Source organism: Adiantum capillus-veneris, chromosome 25, assembly GCF_014529385.1.
Source record: "Adiantum capillus-veneris isolate H3 chromosome 25, ASM1452938v2, whole genome shotgun sequence".
NCBI lineage: Eukaryota > Viridiplantae > Streptophyta > Polypodiopsida > Polypodiales > Pteridaceae > Adiantum > Adiantum capillus-veneris.
The window spans coordinates 107,052,702-107,072,433 of NC_140955.1; the positions used below are offsets into that span (position 1 = coordinate 107,052,702).

Genomic DNA, 19,732 nt, shown 5'->3' on the forward strand with positions numbered 1-19,732 from the left:
GAATCCACCATAATTCCATCCGGGGTATGCTTATCCGTATCCCAAAGAATGCAAAACCTATTGGTATTCGAATCCAATTTCAGAGGACAAATTACCTTGCCAAGCTGACCAACCAACAACGGAAGAAAATGTTGCCGCGTGCGAGAGAAATCAACAATTTCCACCCACACAGGACATTTGTAACGAATAAGGCTTTGATAGTCCTTCATAGCCCACGGAAGAACATGAGTCATTTGCGTGCCAAAAAAGAGCGGAGACATTTCCAACAAAAGGTTTCCAGCTTCAGTTTCTGCCAGTAAAACCTCATAGAACCCGGAGCACCAAAATAAACTCCTCGGAGAGCCTTGAGTTTGAGAAGGAAATCAACCCATTGTCCGACATCCTACGCAATGGGCATTTTGCCCGGGAAAAACAAAATGACCGCATTCATGGCATATTGCACGACCGGATCCATCATGTCTTGTACAAGAATCCGCACCTCAAGGGCAGGTGCCTATCCATTCCATGCTTCCGGGCCTCTTCGAAGTCTTCGTACAGGCAGCTTTTGATTTCCGAAGCACTCTCTGAGACATTGTCCATGGCTTTACGACGCTTGAAAACACACTGAATTTCTGACATACAAGAAGCGAACCACGAGCGAAAACCAAAACAAAAGAGTTTTTTTGTATATTGATTTGTTGTATCTATTTACAAAGCCCTCAGAAATATATACATCTCCCACAAAGGACATACATCTCGCAAAAAACCTGGAAAACTGAATACTGAGATGGACTGTTTAGGGTTTAGGATTAAGACTAAAAACTGTCTGGGAAACTGTGTACTGTCGCTGCCTGTAAAATTACATACTGTCACTGGCTGCAGATTTTCTGGCGCAGTTGCTGTAGCAGGTCGCACAGAGCTGACAGTGGTCGAGCAGGCTGAGGGCAGCAAGGCAGATCACCTGCAGGCCTGGAGCAGTTACACAGAGCAAGTGGGAGACCTCACGAGCACCACAGAGCTGCTGACGCAGGCGCAGAACACCACAGCAGGGAACAGGGAGATCTTCGCGACGGGCAGAATTTCAACCCTCACACACTCGCACACACTCACACACCCCCGCTGGAGCAGGCGCAGTGAGCTGGAGCAGCGCGCAGAAATTCTCTTGCTTATTATTTGTGCTGCAGTTCAGCCCACAAAAGTCGCGAACCTCGTAGAATTGCCGCTGTGGTCGAACACCACTCGCACTATCAAAAATGTACACACACACACACACACACAAAAACACAAACAAGCACACAGCAATGCCATTCTCAAATCAGCTTCACTAATATAAGACAAGTCTAATCAATGTCCAGTAATGTCAAGCGGTACAGGAATCTCAGCATGTGATAGCAGAGCCAACAAAAGAGCTCTTCTGTGTTAGATTTATGGAAGAGGCCCAATACCTGTGATATTACAGCTGTATGTTCATAAAACCCACTAGAAAAGTCATGTACAACTTGAGACAGTGGCCATAAGCACCGAAGCTGTGCAGGCGGCAGGCATACATAGAAAGGTTCACTTGACAGGCTCTTCAGGGAGTATATTGCAGACGCACAGGTATGCGCATGTCTCTCATAATGGTGCCACTTGGGACGTTATCACCTGAAGCTCCATACGCTACCACATGGACCGAGTAGAGACAACATAAACTCTTAATTACAACATGTGCATTACGATGACGGCGTGCACTTTCACAGTGGAAAGCCCACCTGCTACTATATGGAAAGCACCCATCACTGGTTGACCAATAATAAAATAAAAGAATGCCCTGCTATAGCTTCAAAGGGACTCTCTCTGCCCATTGCCTTATGTGAGAGTGGATCTCATCCCCACCCAGCTCTTCTCCCGACTCCCCTGCAGCAACTCGGAGGATGTCCTCGATCAAATGAAAGTTACCCATTATGTCGACATGCGCACCACTCTGCGTCCCGCGGCCCTCGAGCAAGTTGGATGGAGGCGCATGGTTGTATTCCCTTATGTATGTTGCCGCTCCAGAAGGATTGAACCTCGTGCGGCCCCGCCAGCCTTTCGCGCACATAAAACCTGCACTCAGAACTGGGACTGTCTCATCACCATCTACAAACTGCACTCCCCCTTTGAGACACCCTTCCGAATTGCCCTCAGCATTTGTATCAATGCGAAATGGTATCCGGCAAGAATCTGATTGCGGGGACACCTTGTAAATGTACGAGCGCTCTGTTAATATGCCAACTCCATACATGCAGTACACCTCAAGATCAGGAGCATTTGGCAACCTGGAAAATTGGATGAAACATCAACAGGCTAAACAACACATCTGGAACAGAACGTGTACAAGACTTTTCAAAAAAATTGTTTCTTGGTGGCATGTATGCATGCAAATGGAGATATGTCACTAAATGAGCGAATGCATTGTGGATGTTTGGAGGGAGGGAGGCGGGGGGGGGGGGGGGGGGGGGGTTAGCTTTATGGGGCCAAATTGTTTGAACTGAAAAACTGTAGGAGGGGCTAAAACATATGCTGTATCAAGGCATACAAAAACCTTAAAAATGAAAAAAGAGTAACAACAAAACAACTCTTCTTGCTAGATGGCTTTGAAAGGTGCTCAAACAAAACTTTCCGCAAAAAAGCAACTTTACAGTCATTCACCAAGGACAAGACAGTACAAAGACATAACCTAAACTTCTAAATCATACAGCAACAAAGTCATGGGACAAAAGTGCGAAGTCTTCATTTCTCGAATAAGCTATCAACAAAAAAATACATCTACAGTGTACAGATCCTTTTTTCCTTATCTACCAGTGACTTCCAAACTCGACAATACACAAAGGCCTCCAACTTGGTCTTCGGAGAGTAACCAAGTCTAGATATAACTTATCAAAATAGGGCATGAAAACAAGATCACTCTATTCTGCATATACAAGTGAGAAGCTTTGTACAATGCCTCCTGTTGGGGAGGTCACTCAATATTCATGTTTTTCGACATGTAACAAGCCAACCAAACTTTTTTTTTTTTTTTGTAAATCCATTTGGATTGATTTACAAGTGGGAAACCTCAAAGCGAGGAAACCCACCAAAAAGATCATGTACAAATAGAAGAGCACAAAAGTGTTCGACTATAAAAGAGGCTAAAAGCATTCACAAATAAGCTGATGTATCTCTAGAGTGATGTCATCAACATCCAGGGTAAAATGTAAAGATTGCCAGAGGGAAAGCTTGAAAAACGGAAAGGGATCCTCCTCAAGGCGATGGAACATGCAGCCATTACTTGACGCCGAAGGGTCCAAAAAGACCAATATCTGACCCACATGAAAAAGACCGCAAATCATTGTAGGGAAGGCAAGAGAATGCCAAAGCCTAAAACAGTTTGTGGAACACCCCAGAGGGGAAACAGAGCCGCATACAAGCTGATATCCGGCGAAGAAAAGCTTAAGTAATGCAGCAATCGCAAAGCAAGTGACTAATAGTCTCTTCCAAAGTCGAGCAACGGACACAAAAAGAAGAGATGTTATGGTGTGCACTAAGGAAAGTTCCCACCGGGAGAACTCCAAGCAAGCATTGCCAGAGAAACAAACGTTCCTTCAAAGGCAAGTGGCTCTTCCAGAGGTTAGAGAGAGGTTTCCTCCACGAGGTATCAGACTTTTGCATGGACCATAGGGCATTACAATGGTCAACAAGCTGAGGTCCCGGTAGTAGAAGAGCAATATACTTGACTGGCAGAAATGGCCTCAAAAGGTGTCCCGGAAAATCCAATCAAACATGCGGCAACCATCAGCCAATGGCGGAATGGGTAAAAAGTCAACAAAAGCTCTCTCCAGAGCGGACGATAATGCATACCCAATCCAAATCGGGGAGCTGCAAGTGGAAACTGGAAAGTGTAGCCCACCTCATCAAGCACATCATCAACTACATGAAGGCCACGACAAGAGAGAAAATATGCCTAACGATGTGAACGGTCAACCGAAGTAAGAGAGAATGCCTGACTCCGATGAATACTCTCCAAACGAAGCGGATTCCCTTCTTGTTTTTGTCAATTGTGCCATGATAAATGAATTGTAACAGCTTTCCAAGCAGAAACAAAACTCGAAGTTAAAGAACAACCAAGAATGTGCCCTTCCATCTTAACAAAACCTCCCATAGAGATGATTGCCAATGACCAAATGAGGAAGTAACAACATGTTGGCACAATCATAAGAGTACAAGGCTGAGTTTGCTGCACTAAAGTTGGTAACATCATGGCCTTTCTGGCAAGAACATGCATGCGCAAGTAGAGTTGTAACCCTTCGGCGTAAAGGTGTATCCATTCGCTAAAGAGACATGGCTATTCGCCGAACAGGTGCCACTCTTGGGCGATGGGACACATCCTTTGGAGAATCGGGGGTCTCGGATCTGGTATGTCTTCCTATCTGCAAAAGAATCAAGCAAGAAGGTAATACCAAGACAAAGAATCGTCGCAATCGTGACATTCCCTCCCATTTAAAATAAAACCCAAGGTTAGTTGTAGAAACTCCGGGAGAAGGAAAATGTATTTCTGCTTGCTTCTGCATTCAAAGCTCTTTTTGTTAAGTCCCACGTCATGGCACTATTATTGACCGTAACGATTTTGCCGAACTGAAAACTCATCATATTTGCAACTCGATTAGTGCTTTTGTCAAAATCATTTGTAACTTCGAGCTTTGTACAATAAAAGACTAAATCTTTATTTGCTTCAAGTGAAACTATTGGGAAACTGACTTGAGTTTTCTGTTGAGTGATGACCACTGGTTGAAAATCTGTAAGGTATTCCATTGGTTTATTTTCAACCAGTGATGACCACTGGTTGAAAATCTGTAAGGTATTCCATTGGTTTATCTAGAACAATAAATTCGTCCTGAAAGACTGAGACATAGTGTTTGAAGGTATATCCATCTGTAAAGGTTTATTATTGGAACAAGTTGTGTCCAAAGATTCAATTGCACCGACTAAAGTCGTGTTGAAAGAGTCTGCATCTGATTTATCCTTTGCATCCCTTAAGGCAAGGACTGGAATCTTCAAGTTTGAAGGATTATCATTCACCACTGCATTGGGTATGTGTCCAGAGACAGACTTTATTTTGGAAGGGCGGTGACGAGATTCTATCCGGATCACGGCCAGAGAAGGGGTTATGTGCTTGTTGGTTGTCGCACAAGAACCAGAATCTTCTGAACCTTTAGTTGTTTCAACGGGTATTGAGGCTTCCAATTGAGAAGGGGGAGGTTGAGGGAGTTGTTGCTTCTTAGACCTCTAAAGGATCCTCTTGCACAAGGAAGGGATCAATAAATCTTCAACTTTACCACCATCAGACAAGAAAGACTTAAATGTAGGGCATGGCTCGCAAGGGGGAGCTTATCCAACGACCAAGTACTCAACTAGGGTCGGATATATGTGCCACTAAGTAAGCCCGTCTTGATATCGTTGATGATCCTTTGCAAGCTTCATGTTGCTGCTTTTGTTGCTGATGATTGGAATAAGAAGTAGGTTGCTTAGAACTGTAGTATTTCCAAGAATTGTTGCTCGCACGAAGGTACTTTGTGTCTAGTTGTCTCTGAGAAACCATGCTTTGGGTGAGAAAATTTGAGTTCCAAAGCCTTTGGTTTGAGTGGTTCTTCCTAGTCGACCACTGAAGCTTCAAAAGAGAGGAGTGAGAGAGGGTATACCGTTGGAATTTGACATAAGGAAGACGATTGGCTGCTCTTACGTCTTGAAAAGGCACGCCTGAGAAAAAAAAGGGAAAGGAGTGGCTTTTTCCAAAGCTTAGCATGAGATACTATGTACCTATCTAGATAAAAGAAAAGATAAATGATGTCTCCTTTGAACTGAAGCTGCCCGATACTTGGAGAATTCACAATGCTTTTCATGTGAGTCTCTTGAAGCCTTTTAAAGGCGATGTGCCCGATGATGGGGAGCCAGATGAGCAGCCCGAAGTGGAGGAAAGCTAGGAGATACTCGTTCCAGAACAGATTTTGGCACACAAGGAAAGAAAGATAAAAGGTAAAGTGAATAGGCGGTTCTTGGTTAAATTCAAGAACTATCCTGCATTGGATGCAAAGTAGATGGAGGAGGAGGACCTAGCAGATACTCCTCAGATCTTGGAACTTTACCTTGAAGCATTCGGTTTAGCATAGTCTACTCCGATAGAACCCCGATTTCAGCATGAGTGCAACGGGCTTGCACAAGAGGGGAGTCGCTCCGCTTCTTTGTCAACGAATTACCCCAATTTTGATATAGAGTCATTGATGTCCCTTTGGGTTTCAGGGATACTGTTGGGCTAACAATATTCTGCTGAATGACTTTATGAACTGAAATTCCCGAAAATGAAAATGAAACTGATTGATTTGTACTTGACTTGTTTGAGTGCTGGAACTGAAAGACGAAATGACTGCAGCATTTCGGTCTCATAAATCTCTATAGACATGATTAGAATAAGGATTAGTTAATTGGGCATCTGTGAGGTCCCGACTAGATCTAGATGCGATTACTAAATACGTTGCCGATTAATCATGGTCTGAGATTTGGAATGATTTTGAATGTGATTTGTCCTTTGATGTCCTGTGATGTGACTATCGGTTGGTACATGTGCTAGATGTGTTGTGCCTAGTGCGTCGGTACTAACAGTCAATGTCTGCTAAGATAGTTTATGGCCTCCGTCTGTTTTGGAGGCGTAATCGCGGACGATTACAATGCTTTCAAAGGGAGGGAGAGGGGGGGGGGGGGGGGGTCGGGGGTCACAAATTGACATTAGACCCGGACACTCACTGCAGATACATGTGACACTGTACAGCATACACGTGGCAGCTCGGATTTTGCGGCACAAAACCTGCTGACAAGCTGATGTGGCACATTGTACGGAAATCAACTTTTTGCGTAGACTGTTGACGACGTGGCAACATACGGAATCCCTGAAATTACACTGGCTGAAAATCCCTGGCAACTTTTGAGATAATTGCTTTATTTTAAGAAGCTTTTCACTTACTGCTTTTGGGGCTCTGTTTTTGGGCATCCCTAGTATCAATAAATAAGTGGGCAGGGTCTCACTTCTCAGAGCATCTGGATGCAGAGTCTGGGAGTGAGCACCTACCCACTCTCTTGTACTTTGAACACAGACTAATACAAAAGGAAATACCGAAAGGGGCGCCAGTCTTTGGGGCCAATATCTCTAGGCACGGAACTACGTCGGGCCGTGTCGACTAAAGTGTGAATTGTCAACTGTTTTGAAGTGAATCTCTGTTGTGTCACGGTAGAATCTTGACTTGGGGTGTCCAAGTTTGTTACACAATGTGCTTTGTTCGAGCGTGCAAGATAGGGTTCTTGGCAATAGCAATGCAACTCTGATTGTCGCACAAAAGACAAGTCGTCGCAGTCTTGGGAAAACACAACTCTCCCAGTAATCTCCATAGCCATATGGCCTCACAAGCAGCATAGCAAGCTGCTATGTACTCCGCCTCTGTGGAAGATAGCGCAATGGTGGGTTGCCGCTTAATGCTCCATGAAACGGGTCCTGAGCCGAGTGTGAAAACTACTCTTGTAGTAGAGCGCCGAGTATCTAGATTTCCTACCCAATCTGAATCGCACCAACCAAGTAAGGTGCAACCCTTGAAGCGACCATAGAGCACACCATGGTCCAAGGTGCCGTTGTAACGTGCACATGGCTCTGTGTGCCACGTGGACATACTTCATCGACTTCCAGAGCCAGTTTTCCTCTTCTTCCTAGATAGGGATGTCTAGAATCCTAGGTGGATTAGTACCGGCAATTTTGTGAGCTTGTTCGCATGACCTGCATGTTCGGACAAGTCCATTAAATTACGTTTTCCAGTTTGGAACCCTCTTCCATAAATGGTTTGTATACACGTTTTGACAGATGTTATTACACTACGGTGGGCATTTGGCATGACGAGCATGTAGTTCTAGGTTAGGGGAATCCGACGTGCCAGACCGCGCGTCGATCGGATTCCCACGTGGACAGATTTGCGACAATCTCACCAAGTTTGGATCAATTTTTAATAAATCATTTCATGATTTATTTGTTGGGAAAACTGGTGGACCCTTGCCCTACCTAAGGCATAATAATTACTTATTCTTCCCCTATAAAGGCACCCAAGGAGCTAGTGCTATTCTCATTCTCACGGATTGCAATTGAGCCAGCGTTTTGGAGGAAGCAACCAACTCAACCAGCATTTTCAGCAAGAGCTCCAGCATTTTTGCAGAATTCAGCCAGCACCTAGCGTTTCCAGAATTCAGCAGCCAGCATTTTGGTTTTTCAACCCATTCCTTTGCCGGGTGTGCAAGAGATCCACTGCAGTCCCCCTTGACGGATGCGGTCCGGTACTTCAGCAACCAATTCAGCCCTCTCCACGGCCATTCCCTCGCCGAAATCGAGTGCGCCATTACTGTCCATCATCGGCCTCGTCGAGATCTGCATTTTCAGCCCATCATACTTCTCACATCGGGAATACAAATCAGCCCGTGGTGGTCATCCGCAATTCCCACATCGAGAAGAATCCAAGGTGCATCAAATCAGCCCCGGAGCTGCCTCTTCCCGAGGAGTTACCGCGGTGATTTGTCGTCATCAAGTCATTAGAGTCTGCATTGAGGTATTGCATTATGTATACATTCCATTTACGCAATCTAAAGCAAATACCACATCGGTAACCGTGTGAGGGGCCCTTGAGAGGGTTGGTTGGGACCCCATCAGGTGTTGTTATCTTCTTCTCTCTCTTTCTCTCTCCCTCTACACATCTCTATTGCATTCTCTCAGCCCCTCTCTTCAAGGAAACATAAAAGGAATAGATCTTCACCATTTTAATTCCGCAGCACCTGACATTGGTAATAGAGCTTTGAAGATTTTGCACTAATCCGCTAATTCCCAAAAAGTTTTTTTCCTCTCTTGTGTTTTTGGTTGTGTTGGCAGCCCTTCGTTGTATACTCCTCCCACTCTTGGAACAGCAGGCATGCCATTGCACGTACAGCCGTGCGCCTTGAGCGTCGAAAAATAGCAACCAATTGTATACCAAGTGTTGTATGCGGGGTGCGCCGACAAGGGGGTAGATAGTCTCCCGAAGATTAATCTGCAAGCTTCCTTAAACAAAGAGGAGAAGTCCTTGCATGGTCAAGACTCGTAGCAGTATGAATACCTCCACCAATCAAGAAGGAGAGCAAGTGCCACCTATGGATCCTCCTAGTCCTCCCCCCACTCCTCCTCCTTTGCCATCAAATCCCATGGATGCTATGATGCGCATGATGATGGAGATGATGATGCGGCAAGACGAAGCTCAACGACAAGAGCGTTTGGAAGCAACGGAGAGAGAGGAGCGTCGATTGGCGGTTGAAGCCGAGGCTCGTAGGCTGGAAAGGGATTCCATGCGTGATCTCATCACCGCCTTGGTGGTGCGACCCGATCCCCCATCTTCTGAGCCCGATTATGAAAAGCTTGCCAAGACCATCGCGGAGGCAATCATTGCTACACGGACGATCAATGATCCCATTCTCGAGAAGATCACGTTCAGTAAGTATGATGGTAAGATGGATGCATCAATTTACTCGTGGTTGCATCAATTTATATCCTATTCTGCGGATGTTAGAAAGTCTGAAAATAACAAGGTTCTCTTGGCTTCCATGCATCTCACGGGTGATGCCATCACTTGGAAGGATGAATGGATGGAGAAGCAAGAGGCGGCCCATATGGCTGCCCATGCCCAGTCCTACCTCGTTCATCATGCTTGTCATTGTCATGCAAATCATCATGCTTGTCATTGTCATGCAATTCTTCATGCTTGTCATTATCATTCCAATCATCAAGCTTATCATAATCATGCAAATCATGTGATTCATGCTTTGGAAAAGAAGAGAGTGAGAGAGTCTCCTTTTCCTGATCCTTTGCAACATGTGCCTGCACTTTAGAAAAGAGTCGGAACAACTCTTGCTCTGTTGGGCTCTCTATTCGGCCGACAAGCACGCTTGCTCACGCTCAAAGTCGGCCTTTCTTTCTGCTTGTCTTGCTTCACGTTCTAACTTCATGTCCATCATCATCATGTCGACAGCCTCCATAGGAGTTAGTGCAATCCTAGGGAGAGGGTTAGAAAAACCTCCTCGTGGGAAAATTTCTTCTTCGCCACTTTCATGCTCATCACTATCATGCGAAGTATCCATTCTGCTTCGAGTGATAACCATACTCTGAGATTTTGGGTTCTTAAGTTCACAAGGAACTTGGGTTCGTGCGAGTCTTGGAATCTTGGGTTATTGAGGTTCTTGCGTTCTTGAGGTTCTTAAGGGTCTTGAGGGTCTTGGGGTTCTTGATGTTCTTGCGGTTCTTCTTTCGCTTGCAATCTGTATTAGAGAAGGATCTTCTCTTCACCCGAGTTCTGCTCTTTTCCGCGGGCACACACCTTGGCGGCCTTGCGCTCACACCAAGGTTGCTTTTTCCCACCTCACCTCGATTAGCCAATCACTAAGTGCACGGTCCCCTCTCAATGAGTGAAAAGAGGCACAAGGGAAGACTAGACAAGCCCTTCTTTCTTGGATTACCTGTCACTCTTCAAAAACACGATTACGAATCAACATACCCAAGAGAACTTGGGTTACGTGCGACCGCAACAAGCAAAAAAATTTCTTGTGGTTCTTTCCTTGAGTGATACAGAACGTGCCAAAGCTATGATACCAATGTAAGGTGCAGCGGAAGTGAATGTTGAACCAAGATGAGTGTTCCAAACTATGCTCAAGGGTGCCTTTTAATTACGGAAGGGAGAGCCTTCCGTTCTTTTAGTGAGAGAGTGCAATGGACACAAACAAAGTAGATAAACACTGTGAATGAAGGTATTGAGACTGAGAGATAGAGAGAGAAGAAAACGACACCAGAATGTTGCCAAACCCTCCTCCGAAGGCCCCACTCTCTATGGCGAGAGCGGTCTACTATTGATTGCACAAATCTCTACAATGCTTGGACTTGCCGACGATGTCGACGACGATGAGGACGACGACGAGACAGGCTGAAATCTGAAAATGCTAAGGACTGAAATCTGCAAATCTTTATCTGCTGAATACTAACTCTATGTCGGTGACGATGTTGATGATGACGGTACGACGACGACGCGCTGAAAACGCAGATGCTGAAATCTGGGTTTTCCGGACTGAAACTGCGAACTTTATGGGATCTGACCATGCGACGAGGATCTCCTACGGGAAGGTGAGATTTGTGAGGTTTGGGACTTTTTCAGCGGGTACTGACTGGTGAAAACTGAAAACACTGGTGTTCTTGATGTCCTTGTCGCAAAGGTCTGCAAAAACACTACGGTCGATCGACAAACCAAAAACACTAGGGACTAAAATCTGTCCTTGCTGATGGAACTGCTAACGCTGGGGCTGATCAGCTATTTCGGGGAAATCTGCTAACGCTAGGGCTGATCTGCTATCTACTATCGCCAAGAATCTGCAAGTGCAAAAATGCTAGGCCTTCTGGTGAGAGAAAACGAAAGAGTTGTCGCAGGGGTTTGTCTTGCTGAGAAGTTGCCTGTTGAGCAAGGTGCTCCTGCTGCCTCTTCTGCCAGAAAGTGCTAGGGCTAGGTTTCTATATATACAAACTTAGCAAAATTGCCCTATCTAGTTCCCAACAAAAGTCACATGAAAATAAAAATTGAAAAATGTCAAAAACAGGGAAAATAGGTCTATGCATTGTAAAAAAGCTCCTGATGGGTTCTGATAGAAATCTGATGGTCATGCTGTGTGCTGCCAGAGGATATGCATCTAATCTAAGTGTCTGGACATGCACGGTCTGCGAACAGACTCACAAAAGTACCAGATCACTTCCTATTCTAGATTGACTTGACTGAACTGAATCCTGGTCATGCTGTAGCTTGTCCACGGACACATAGGGTTGGATGTGTCACGTGACAATTAATGTGTCGCAACCCGTCCTCATTCGAGGCGAAAACGGTATTCCCTCTCTCTCTCTCTCTCATCTCTCATGTCCACGCAAACAGAGAGCTACCTCGAGGAGCCCAAGCGGCAGTCATCTATGTCAACCCCACATCAAGGAAGATTTTGTTACGGTCAATTCAGTGTTTTCCCAGGATCATCATTCCCCTACACACCCTCCCCATCGACCTATGGACATTGCATAACGAGGAACATGTAGGTAAAAGTTTTTCTCCATCGGATAAAGAGAAGCCAAAACGAAGTGATTTCTCATTTAGGAAGCTTCGCCCTTCCAAGGTACGGGCTTTTGGTTTACCAGTTCTCTTTGTTCGTAAGAAATAAAATTGTGTGGATCTCAAGGTACTCAAGTCAAGGATGGTCAAATTTCGGAAGCCAAGACCTCACATGGCCGTTCCTTTGGAGCCTCCAAAGGAGGCACAGCGCGTTTCCAAAGTGGAACCGTCGAGTTGCCGCCACAAGGGTGGACTTCCAAGGAGCAATCTAAAAGAAGAACCACCGGAGATCAATGTGTTAGTTGGGACCCCATCGGGTGTCGTTCTCTTCTTCTCTATCTTTCTCTCTCCCTCTACACATCTCTATTGCATTCTCTCAACCCCTCTCTTCATGGGAACATAAAAGGAACATTCATTGAAGTACAAATTACTCACTAACGCAAGGAAAGAAGGAAAGGTTTTTGTGGAAGTGTAAAACTAGATCTTCACCATTTTAATTCCGTTGCACCTGACAGCCGCTGATGTACCGCAAAGTACATTGGGCACACTGCCAATGTCGCTGACAAGGTCGGGTGTTGAAGGAACTGAGGACAAAAACTGTGTAACAGATGTTTTGTCGGGAATAAATCAGCCATACGAGGCAGCCAACAACATTCCTGTACTGCTCCAAGTCAATCCGTGGGGAAGCATCGTGAAGCGATATGTTCTCTCCAGGCTCAAGAGGAGTGCCAATCAGTCTGCATCATGTCATCTGGAATCTCTCCAGGATAGCCTTCGCATAATTCCGCTGAGAAAAGAAGATACCGTCTGATGTTTGAAAGATCTCAAATCCAAGAAAATAGTGAAGAAGCCCAAGATAAGCCATCAAAACGCGTCTCCATAGCTTTCATGATCGAGTTGATCCTGTTGGTCCATGAGCCTGTGAAAATGAGATCATCCACACAAACAATCACTATTGCAACCAAAGAGCCATCAGAAACAACATAACAGTTGAAATCTGATGAGGTACATCGTAATCCCAACTTCATGAGAAATTGGTCAAGTGTGAGGTACCACTGTTCTCCAGTATGCTTCAATCCATACAATGTTTTCCACAACAAACAGACCCAATCCTCCTTGCCTGGTATACGAAATGCACACATAAACTTCTTTATCCAAATCTCCGTTCAGAAAAGCACTTTTGACATCCATCTGGAAGATAGGCCGACCAAAGTTGGCTGTGAGAGCAAACACTATGCATATGGTAGTCATGCAAGCGGTGGGAGCAAAGGCTTCATCAAAGTCCATGCCCGGTCGCTATGTGAAACCCCGAGCAACAAGTCTCGCCTTGTGTTTGTCGAGGGAACCATTGGCCTTGTATTTTGTCTTGAAAATCTATTTCGTAGAAACCGCCTTCCGCTTGTTGGGCCTAGAAACCAAAGTCCAGGTTTTATTCCTTTCCATATCGTCCATCTCTGTCTGCATGGCACGCATCCAACAATCATGCTGGAGTGCTTCCTCCACCGAGGAAGTATCAACTGGTGAAGCCTGAATCTGAGACATGAGTGCAAAGTTCACAAACTCTGCGCCGTCATAAAATTGCTCTCCTGGAGGCGTGCAGAACGTCGAGGTTGTCCAAGGTTTGGCAACTCTGGTAGCTTTGTGGCTCCAGAGGAAGAAACCATAGAGTAGAGCCAACCAGGCACTAACTTCTCCTTGCGAGGTGAGATCGCCTCCATCGAAGGAGAACCATCATCCACATCACAATCAGAATCTGACATGGCATGATTGAGTGAAGTAACTGGCTGTGGTGTAGAGGGTACAAGAACAGGGATAGGGGTAGGATCAGGTGTAGGAGGTGGACGAGGAGGAGGTAGAGAAGGTATAGGCTTGGATGTTGCCCCCTCTGCAGGTGTGCTGAAAAGCTCCATGAAAGTCACATCACGGCTAACAGTGGTCTTGGCATCAAGATCATAAAGCCGGTATCCATCAAACTCTTGTGAATAGCCCAGGCATAGTAACATGGAACGGCGGGTCGAGAACGGGGAAGGGGACGGGGACGGCAAAAGTTAGGGAACGGAGACGAGGGTCGGAACGGCAAAAAAAAAAAGAGTTTTTTTGCATTTTTTTATCTACACACATAGAGCATCACTTTGACACTAAATAGACCAAAGAACATGAGTCATATAGACGCAAATGTGTTAATAGAACATCGAGAAATGAGGACCCATAGGGTGGCTTTTATCACCGTTGGGGTGCTTCAAAGTTAAAAAATATGGTTGTTGGAGAGGAACTGGCCGTTAGAAACGGTCAATTTTCCAAATTTTGAAAAAACTTGATTGTTTGTGACTACCGTCCCATGCTGTCCCTGAGACGTTTTGCCTTCGTTCCCACCTGGCAGGGAATTTGCCACCCATCCCCACCCTTCACCGTTGCGGAATCGAGTGTCCCCCGTCTCTAGGCTCCGTCCCCTCCGTCCCCTTTTACTATAAGCCCAGGAAGATGAGCTTCTTCGCCTTGAAGTCTAACTTCTGTCGCTTCTCTTTTGGCACATGGACAAAGGCCGGACACCCAAAAACTCGAAAGTGTGAGACCGAGGGCTTGCGCCCGTAGTAAGCCTTATAAGGAGTCATGTTCTGCAAAGCATGGGTAGAACGGTTCTGGATGTAAACCATCATGTTGCACGCCTCTGCCCAGTAAACCCGGGGCAAAGAAGCATGCGCAAGCACCGCACAAGCCATCTCCATGATAGTCCGATTCTTCCACTCAACGACTCTGTTCTGGGAAGGAGTGTAAGGAGTAGTCACCTAGCGTTGGATGCCCTCTGACTTGCACCACTCTACAAAGTCCTTCGAGGTGAACTCACCCCCCTGTCTGAGCGAGTACATTTGACGTGCAAGTCCTTCTCCTTTTCAACCATCGTCTTCCAATTTCGAATGAAACTGAAAGCCTCTGGCTTGAGCTTTAAGAACAAATTCCAAGTGTACTTGCTAAAACAATCCACAAGCACAAGCAAAAACTGTGAGCCAGAAAATGAAGGAGTGCTCATCGGGCCACATAGATCAATGTGAACCAATGCAAGCGGTGCCAAACTTCTGTTGGATGCCTGTTTCGAAAAGGCAACCCTGTGTTGCTTGTCCATATGGCAAGCCTCGCACAGGCCTGATGAGGAGCGTATCGCTCGTAAACCCTCCACCATAGAGGTCCTAGCAGCCTGCTAAAGCTGCTAATAACATCGATGACCAATTCGTGCATGCCATAGAGCAGAAGACTCCGTGGTCGGAGACAGAAGAGCAGCGAGGCGGTATAGAGAACCATCGCGCTCAACGCGTGCAAGGATAGTATCTGTCGTAGAATCAGAAATGGTCAATGTGCCACTCCCAAAGTGTATGTCAGCTCCCTAAGAGTCCAAACTCGACACAGAGAGGAGGTTGAAGGCCATGTCCGGAACGTAAAGTGCCTCCACTGAACTGAACTTCGGGTCTGAGGTAGAACGAAAGAGAGTAATCTGGCTTGTGCCAGACACTGGAATCTCATGGTTGTCACCCATACTGACGGTCTGCCCATGAGTCTCTCTGAGAGAGCTAAACCAAGATTGTTGAGGAGTCACGTGAGTGGTGGCTCCACTGTCAACAACCCAAGTACCTGACTGCCATGTAGCAAGAGTGTGGTCCGTCGTCACGACAAGAGCGGTCCCCGTCGACTCATGAGAGGCTACACCTGCACTTGAGGCTTTCTGTTTCTTCCTGTTGGCCTCGTCTCGCTTCTTCTTTTTGCATTTTGATTCTCTGTGCCCTTTCTTGTGGTAGTGGTAACATTCGATGTCCTTGTTCTTCTTCTTCTTCGTACCTTTACCTTTCTTGTTACCTCCTTAAGCTATCAAAGCTCCATCTGCATCAACAGCACCTCCGGCTCGGAATGCGGCCTCAATTTGTCTCAGGGAAGGGAGAATCTCATCCCAAGCGGGAAAAGAGGTATGTCCCAATGTGAGCAACAATTTAAGCAAACCCTCCTTCCAGGATACTGGCACGGCTTGTTTCTCCCATGCCGCATTCATCATGAAGAGCAAGGGCTCTTTGAGAGTCTTCCAAAAACAGAGGAAGAATTCCACAGTGAGCCCCTCCCAACCAGGGGATCATCAACGGCCCACCGCAAACAACGCGCATTGCAATTCAGATCAGTGGACGCTTCCTGGAGGCATTGTGCATCTTGTGAAGAAAGGATGGGATGTACATGAGAGAGCAACAATTGTCATGCCTCATGAGCTGCCGCAGAGACCTGAGGAGAAGCAGTAAATACATGCCAATAATGTGAGACCATGGCATCAGCAAGTTCCTTTTTGGATGACGTCCAAGCACAACCTTTATCCACAAAAGCCCGTTGACCAGCATGTGTCTGCCAACCAAACGTACTATCCACCTCCCTTCCTAATGTAGTTCCTTGTGTAGCACTATACCATTTCTCAGAGGAGACGGTAAAGGAGGAAACACCACATGACAACTACACAATGCACGGTGTCATGTGCCTATAGCTAAGTTGAGACAAAATGTTGGCTCTTATCAAAAAGTTGCAAGCGATGACTCTAACACTGAAATTGCAAAAGATGACTCTGCTTGTGTTTTTTGAGCAGCTTTTGGAGGCAATGATGCTTGGTCCTGATCCAGCATGCACAACAAAGCTTTGCAAATGTGTACAAGACAAAAGCAAGAAAACAGGATTGTGAGGGCCCAACTACCAGCAGTCCACCTTCCCCAAGGTACTTTAGATGCACCCAGACAGTTTTCTCAATCAAACCACTTCAATGGCAGCTTGGAGTGAACAAACGAAAGTTTTGCAGGTCTTGAATCATGCTTTTACTGAGGCTAGGAAGTTCTTCCACCATGTAACAAGGTGAAGGGTCATGTTGGCATTTTAAAGAAAAAGAAATGAAAAGGACCCATACGAGGCTCTTAAATATTTACAAAACTAAAATACCAAAGAACATGTCAATGCTTCACATGCAAAAGTAAAATGTATGCCTATCTTTCGTCTTCACTAAGGCTTAGTTCAGAAACCCAAAAAGTGTGTACCTTGTTTCCAACGGATTTGCCCAGTACTTGAAATGCTCGTACTTGGAATCATTCAGATCATCTGCAATACCATGTGAAAACTGAGAATCACCACGCTCCATCATTGCAGGAGCAACATATCTTAGGAGATCTGGAATGTTTCCAGCAGTGAACACTTTATGCTCTGCCACTGCTTGAATGCTTTCCCAGCTTATCTCATGATACTCTGTCCATGCATCCCCACAAGAGAGATTTGCACTAACTGGAAGACCCCCCCTAATGTTCTTTTAAATATAGAGAAATGTGTCAGGATGAACACATGAAGAAAGAATAGCGACAAAAATTCATCCCAACCATTACCTGGAAAGGTCTTCTATCAATCTTGTGGGATGCAAGTTCAGCGACATCTTTGCCAAAAGAAACCAATCTTCCATAATGAGCCATTGGTTTCCCATGGGGGCCTAGATCCTTCGAATCTGAATATTGCTCCACAGATGAGTCTTGATTGTTGTCGTTCTTATCCTTTCGTTGCGAACAGCGATAACCTTCTTCTGCTGACCAATCAAGTCCTCCCCATATTACATCACCACCTTTGGGAATCATTGACATGGTTGAGTCCCAAGTCCGCGTCACACGCATGATGTGTTGGAGGGTTTGCAAACCGAACATTTCTGAATCCAAGACTCCTGGTGCTATGGCCCTGTTTTTATGCATATCCAACACATTAAAGGGTAAGGACAGCTTGTTGCTTTCAGTCAGTCAACTTTTGCATTAGAAACTTTCTTCATAAACAAACATGACCACATGATTATCATAAAAAACTCTTCACCGGTATAAGGCTTTTGATCTCAAATGCACTAAACTTACCCTGAGGATCACCCTTTTGCTAAATGACCTAATCCATTTGCTCACATGCATGTAACAAAGGGACCACAAACAGGAGAAAGTTTCCTCTTTGAGGAAATCTTTCTCCAAGATGCATCACTAATTTTAGGATTGAAAAGAAAAACGCCACCGTCGACCAAAATTAATATGTTCACCAAAGCAAGTGTCTATTTCTTCCTTCTTAATGAGACAACGGAAATGTTGAGAAGCACACTAATAACACCCATTTAAGGAAGCTGACCCTTCCTCTAGTCTTATCTTCTCAAAGTAAAGAATATACCTAGATGAATCCACGATAAGCATACTCATGGTAGTTACCCACAAGACAAAAAAGCCATCAGCTCCATCATGCATAGTATTGACTAAACACTACAACATTCCCAATAACGTCGTCAATGCCCAATATTGGGTGTAGAAATAGGTACCAATATATGCTCCCACACACACACACACAAGCATACATCAATACGAAGATCTGTGTACTGAGTTTTTGTCATAACTCAAGAGATGCACAACAGACTCGGTCATAATGAAGCCTAGCACTAAAAGAAGCATTAAATTGAAAAAATTAGCACAAAAATGAGGTAGTTGGCAGGGCATACTCACTATAGAAGATAGAAAGAATCAACACAATATCAACTGGTCGTAACTCGGACGAAAACTTCACAATGGGGAGTATGCATGTCCGCTATACAACTAAAAAATATACCTAGATGGATCCAGGATAAGCCCAAATTCACCCTTAAAGGAAAGTGCAAGGTATAGACCCATCTAGAGATAATATAACCATCACTTCCATCATGCATAGTATTGACTAAATACTGCAACATCCCCACTAACATCGTCAATGCCCACTACTGGCTGTAGAAGTAGGCACCAATATAAGCTTCAGCCTTCCACACACCCGCACCACACACACACAAACACACGAGCAGACATCAATACAAAAATCTACGTACTGAGTTTCTGTCATAACTCTAGAGATGCAAGGCAGGCTCGGCAATAATGAACCCTAGCACTAAAAGAAGCATTAATGTCACGTGCACATCTAACCCTATGTGCATGTGAACAAGCTACTTCAGGTCTAGGGTTTAGGTCAACTTAGAAAGTGTCCTGGCACCTTTGTGAGCCTGTGAGCAAGCCATGCGTGTTCGGGCACTTGGAGTAGTTGCATATCCTCTGGTTGCACACAGCATGATCATCAGCATGACAATCAGTATCCATCATGAGCATTTTACATTGCACAGAACCCATTTTCCCTATTTCATCCATTTTTCACTTATTATTAATAAGTGACTTTGTTGGGAAACTGTGTAGGGTAACTTTGCTAAGTTAATATATAAGAAAACTAGTGCTAGTACTTTCTGGCAATAGAGGCAACAAAAGTTCCTACAACTTGCAATGCACCTTCTCAGCAAGACCGACAGATCACCCTAGCAGCCAACAGACCCTCTGGCGTTTTTCATCAGCAGTCCAAGAACAGCCCTGGTGTTTTTACACCTTGCTCACAGCATCAGCGTTTTGCAGATTCCCGGCGACAGATCAGCCCCTAGCATCAGTATTTTCAGTTTTCCGCACATAGACACCGCCAGATAAGCCCCTAGCCTCGCAGGTCTCACCTACCCGCAACAAATCCTCGCCGCACCGTCACATCAGCCAGCG

General features: G+C 45.3%; 1 protein-coding gene across 2 annotated transcripts in view; it reads right to left on the reverse strand.

The window, feature by feature from the left end:
- Positions 1–1,286: 1,286 nt before the first annotated feature.
- Positions 1,287–19,732, reverse strand: part of LOC147425442 (phospholipid:diacylglycerol acyltransferase 1-like) — a 111,696-nt gene continuing 93,250 nt past the window's right edge. For both annotated transcript variants that reach the window (XM_086499930.1, XM_086499929.1), the window contains exons 4-6: positions 17,546–17,885; positions 17,207–17,469; positions 1,287–2,276 (exon numbers count right to left, since the gene is read on the reverse strand). In XM_086499930.1, the coding sequence (XP_086356056.1) occupies positions 1,793–2,276; positions 17,207–17,469; positions 17,546–17,885 (1,087 nt within the window). In that variant the 3' untranslated portion in view covers positions 1,287–1,792. The remainder of the gene's footprint in view (positions 2,277–17,206; positions 17,470–17,545; positions 17,886–19,732) is intronic.